Source organism: Triticum aestivum, chromosome 7A (assembly GCF_018294505.1).
Source record: "Triticum aestivum cultivar Chinese Spring chromosome 7A, IWGSC CS RefSeq v2.1, whole genome shotgun sequence".
Taxonomy (NCBI): Eukaryota; Viridiplantae; Streptophyta; class Magnoliopsida; order Poales; family Poaceae; genus Triticum; species Triticum aestivum.
The window spans coordinates 230009733-230014519 of record NC_057812.1 but is presented as its reverse complement, the minus strand read 5'-3'; the positions used below and the strand labels follow the sequence as shown (position 1 = coordinate 230014519).

General features: G+C 50.6%; 1 protein-coding gene across 1 annotated transcript; it reads right to left on the bottom strand.

The window, feature by feature from the left end:
- Positions 1-1195: 1195 nt before the first annotated feature.
- Positions 1196-4214, bottom strand: LOC123152001 (beta-glucosidase 28). The gene is made up of 10 exons (XM_044571614.1): positions 3921-4214; positions 3739-3799; positions 3351-3409; positions 3184-3259; positions 3024-3101; positions 2852-2939; positions 2144-2771; positions 1947-2049; positions 1759-1867; positions 1196-1631 (listed from the first exon to the last, which is right to left on the bottom strand). Exons 1-10 carry the CDS (start codon positions 4059-4061, stop codon positions 1463-1465), a joined length of 1512 nt encoding a protein of 503 aa, XP_044427549.1. The 5' UTR covers positions 4062-4214; the 3' UTR covers positions 1196-1462.
- Positions 4215-4787: the final 573 nt, after the last annotated feature.

Sequence of the window (4787 nt, the reverse complement as noted above, 5' to 3'; positions counted from 1 at the left end):
GAACTATGGGTGTCAAACACGGGAACTCGCCTATCGAGCCGAAGACACCGGGATCGAAGTCCATGAGCGTTGTCCTTAGTGTCGAAGACCAGTTCAGGGGCTACTACTGACGGTGTCCGGGAATAGGGGGTACTAACCTAGTCAGCCTATGGTTCTCGGACTGGGCTGGTGGGCCCCCCACTCTTGTCACGATGGACTCCGGAACCTACATGGATGTTCAAGACCACACTTGTCGAAGACTTTGCGTAGATTCCAAGATATCTTCTATCGCCTCCAAATGATCCCCTGGATACCGACCATATAACCCTCGATGCCCTGCCTGGCGTGTATATAAGCCAAGGGGTTTAGCCTGTAGAGGGACCGAATCACAATTACATTCACCTAGCCCTAGAGGTAGAACACAACTCATGATCTTGAGGTAGATCAACTCTGTACTTCATACATCTCCATCAATAACAAGAGTAGGACGTATGGTTTTACCTCCATCAAGAGGGCCCGAACCTGGGTAAACATTGTCTCCTCTGTTCCTGTTACCATCGATCTGCGATCCACAACTCGGGATCCCCTACCTCGAGGTCTGTCGAATTTCACACCGACACCGAACCTTGTTCGTAAAGGTTCGGTCATTCCCTTTAAGGGCACCACTAGTGGAATCACGATATCTTGCATTGTGCGAGGATTTGAGAAGAATACGGTGGCCCTAGTGGCTTATTGGGGAGCATTGTGCCTCCACACCGCTCCAACGGAGACGTACTTCTCCTCAAAAGGAAGGAAATTCAGTAACACATCCTCGTCTTCACCGGCTTCATTTGTGGTTACTTCTTACCTTTACTTTATGCAAGCTTTATTAGTGTTGTATCCTTTGCTTGCTTGTGTTGTTGTTGTTACTAGCATCATATAGCTTGCTCACTTAGTTGCATATCTAGACAACATATTTGTTGCTAAACCTAATTTGTTAAGAAAAAATAAAAATTGGTAGTTGTCTATTCACCCCCTTCTAGTCAACCATATCGATTATTTGAGCGCTAAATGGCAAAACACATCTGCCAGCGCGGTTCAGACAGTTCTAACCACGCGGTTCAAACAGTTACAGGTGGTTTGAAGGCGGCGTAGCGATGGCCTTACATTATTGATAGGCGGCGTAGCGATGGCCTTACATTATTGACATTCATTTTCTTCTTCTTCCAAACGACCATTGGGTTGAATTCATTATTATTGATAATCATATACAAGAAATCGTACGACGCTTCTTTACGAGTGCCCTTTTTTAAGCATTTCTTTACGAGTACATAAATTGTACGACATTTATTCGCTGCAATCTTGTCACACATGCACGCATGAATAGCATACGCCTGCAATCGACGTACGGAGGATCGCTCGATCGATTATTCACTCAAATCGCTTCATTTTCTGACCGTCCAAAAAATAACTAATGTAATTCCCCGGCCATCTTCACCGTCGATCAGTGCCTCTGAAGGAAGTCCTGGATCCAGTAGCTGGACTTCTTGCGGTACCTGGCGAGCGTGGCATAGTCGACGTAGATGAGGCCGAACCGGTCCTTGAATCCGTCACCGAACTCGAAGCCGTCCAGGAACGTCCATGTGATGTAACCCTTCACGTTCACCCCCTCCCTAGAGAGGCACGGTAAAATGTTAAACATCGAATGGAAAAATAGTACTCTGAAATTTGTTTGGAGTAATGCTTGATGTATCATCTTCACAGTCCTAGAGAAAAATTGATGTGTGTGCGCGCACGTACTGGATGGCCTTGTGCACGAACTTGAGGTGGTTGACGTGGAAGGAGATGCGGGTGTCGTCCTTGAGCGCCTCTTTGATCGGGATTGTGCTGTTGTTCGCCTCGTCGGTGCCTGCATCGAACAGCAATACTATCAGTTATACTTGAACTGAACTGAGGGACAAATCAACAGAAATGGTTTTCTGGTTTACCGTTTTCGGTGATGTAGATGGGGCGGTTGCCGTAGATCCTCCGGATGTAAAGCAGCAGCTCGCGCAGCCCCGGCGGGTAGTTGAAGAAGATGGGCGTGTACGCCTACATACAAAGATATATGCGTACGTACATTCATTCAGATCGATGATGAAATCTCTTGTGAAATCAGCTCGATACTGCACCCGCAAGATCGTACCGGTGGGCCGATGGGGACGCCGTTGCGGTAGCCGGTCTGGTTAACCCGGTGGTCGGTGCCGTACGACGGCTGGCGCCGGTCGGGCGCGCGCGCGGCGGCCTGCGCATAGTTGCTCGTGTAATAGTTGAGGCCGAGGAAGTCGTAGGACCCCTTGAGCATGTCGGACTGCTCCTTGGTAAACTCCGGCAGCCGGCGGCCGACCAGCCGGCGCATCGTCGCCGGGTACTCCCCGAACGCCACCGGGTGCATGAACCAGCCGAGCATGAAGTCCAGGCTGCGCTTCACGGCGTGCCGGTCGGCGTCGGAGGCGGCGTCGTAGGGGATGAACCAGTGGGACACCTGCACGATGCCGACCTGGCCCCGCTGCGCCGGCTGGTACCTGGTGCGGTACAGGCGCACGGCCTCGGCGTGCGCGATGAGGAGGTTGTGGCCGGCGATGTAGGGCTCCGTGGAGGAGTCCCCGGCGCCGCAGGCCTTGGACACGTACGGCGAGCAGCGGCCCGGGGCCGTGCTGCCGCTGCCGTAGCCGAAGGCGCAGAAGATCATGGGCTCGTTGAAGGTGGTCCAGAACTTCACCCGGTCGCCGAACAGCTTGAAGCACAGCTCCGCGTACTCCACGTAGTCCTTTCTGCACGTGACGTACGTACTATGTCAAGTACACTACTCACAAACGACTTCCATTATCTCTAAGAACAGTAGCTTAATTACATGATCTTTTCGCTCAAGAAGCCTCCGTATTTGTCCTCGAGGACCTGGGGGGTGTCGAAGTGGAAGATTGTGACGAAAGGCGTCAGACCTGCAGCCACGGAACAACGTTCGTCAGAGCAAGTTCTTCTTCTTTTTCAATGGATGAACAGAAAGGTACGTCTTGATTCATTACCTCTAGCCAAAACCTCGTCGATGAGGCTGTTGTAGAAATCGACCCCTGCTTTGTTGATTCCTCCGGCTATGGTTCCGTCTGCAGCAACCGGTCAGTCAGAACAAAATGTTGAACTAGCTACATTCAGTTATTTCGACACTCTGCTCAAACTTGACCCTACTTGGAAGGATCCTGCTCCACGCAAGGGAGAACCGGAAGGTGTCCATATTCATGTCGGTTATCAGCTTCAGATCGTCCTGCATTCACAGATCCACGACGAGATCGGTCAAAGCATGGCATGTGGTTAACGGCGGCCCCGAATTCGATCAGACAACAAAGAGGGCGCACCTTGTAGCGATGATAGAAGTCGTTTGCCGTATCCGGGTTGCTGCCGTCGGCTATTTTACCTGCAGTCACAGTGTGTTTTACTCGCCGTCAGTACATTTCTTCGGGGTTTTTTCCCGATCCAGGACGGAAGCCGCTACGGTTTTTCTCTCGGCGTGACGTCCATGTTTGAGCAGAGCGTGCATGGTACGACACACATGCTCGTCGTCGGCTAAGAGGTCAGAAATCGGGGAAAGCGATGCCTTGCCTCCTATTCCTATTCTCTAAAGTAATTGAACAGAGGCTCAGCTCGCGGAACGCGTGTTGTAGCTAAAGTACACTAGCAACTGTATTATTAGTCCTATCTTGTCGGCAGTATTATGAGAGCCAGTGGTTAGTTGAAGATCTGAACCTGGGGTGCGAGCGAAGGTGTCCCAGATGTTCTTGCCCCGCAGATTCACAGCTCCCTCATACTGCAACCAAGAAATGCAGAATGGCAGGTAGTATAAGAAGACTACACTAAACAACCTTATTCAGCAGGCCAGAGAAACAAGCTCGTCTAAGCAACGTATACCAAGACATATGATATGATACCTGAATGGCGGAGGAGCCGGTGCCGAAGATGAACCCCTTGGGGAAGCTGTACCTGTTGAACCCGGCGCCATGGACGCCGCCGCCGCTGCAAGCTAGCAGAGCCGCGAGCAGGAGAGCGGGCACGAGAAGAGCCCTATCCATTCCAACCCGGTCACTAGTGTGCTCGCTATTGTCGATCAACCCTGCTGTCTGACGGGTATTTATACATGCGAGCTGGGCGCAGGGAGCGGCGAGTGATGGCTCCACGTTAGCAGACGGTGACTGCGATCAGCGGTGCCGATTACCATCCTGATTCCCCTGAATACATGTTGCAGAGAGGAGATACGGAATGAGAGTACGAGCAAGTCAAATCATAAGGAATATTATATCTGAGCGTGTGACATTCTTTTTGGATGGACTTGCGATTGTTGGCACAGCTTGAGAAACCACGAAATAGCAGGAGCATTGCGGAGACAGTTCGAGTTGGAGAATGTATCGAGGTTCTACAATAGTGTACGTACATAATCCCAGTGTGTACTTATATTAGTGGCATTATCCCAGTACGTACTTATATTAGTGGATGTATATAGCTGTAGTAGCGAATAATAGCATCCCTCAGTCAAACTCAACGCGATTTCCGGAGATTGTCTGAAAAACTCGACGCGGACGTTCCCGGAGAAATATCATATCTGATGGAGACGCTGCGTAGCCAGAAAGGCGGTGATCTTATCACGCCAGGCCGTTCATAAGTAGCCATCAGGAATTCACAATGTTTAAATCTTGGACGGTAGAGGCCGATCCGATTGAATATATGCCATTAATTTGTCGGGTCTACACGACAGGCAATGTGCATGCCATAATTGTCCATCTTTGTGTGTGTGCGTCGGG

Bases quoted from the DNA above. Each gene is read 5' to 3' on its own strand.
- LOC123152001 (XM_044571614.1), bottom strand. From the start codon at position 4,061: ATGGATAGGGCTCTTCTCGTGCCCGCTCTCCTGCTCGCGGCTCTGCTA. The intron at 3,800-3,920 runs GTATCATATCAT...TCTTGGTTGCAG, and splicing joins CCGGCTCCTCCGCCATTCAG to TATGAGGGAGCTGTGAATCT. The intron at 3,260-3,350 runs GTGCGCCCTCTT...CTGTGAATGCAG, and splicing joins ACTTCTATCATCGCTACAAG to GACGATCTGAAGCTGATAAC.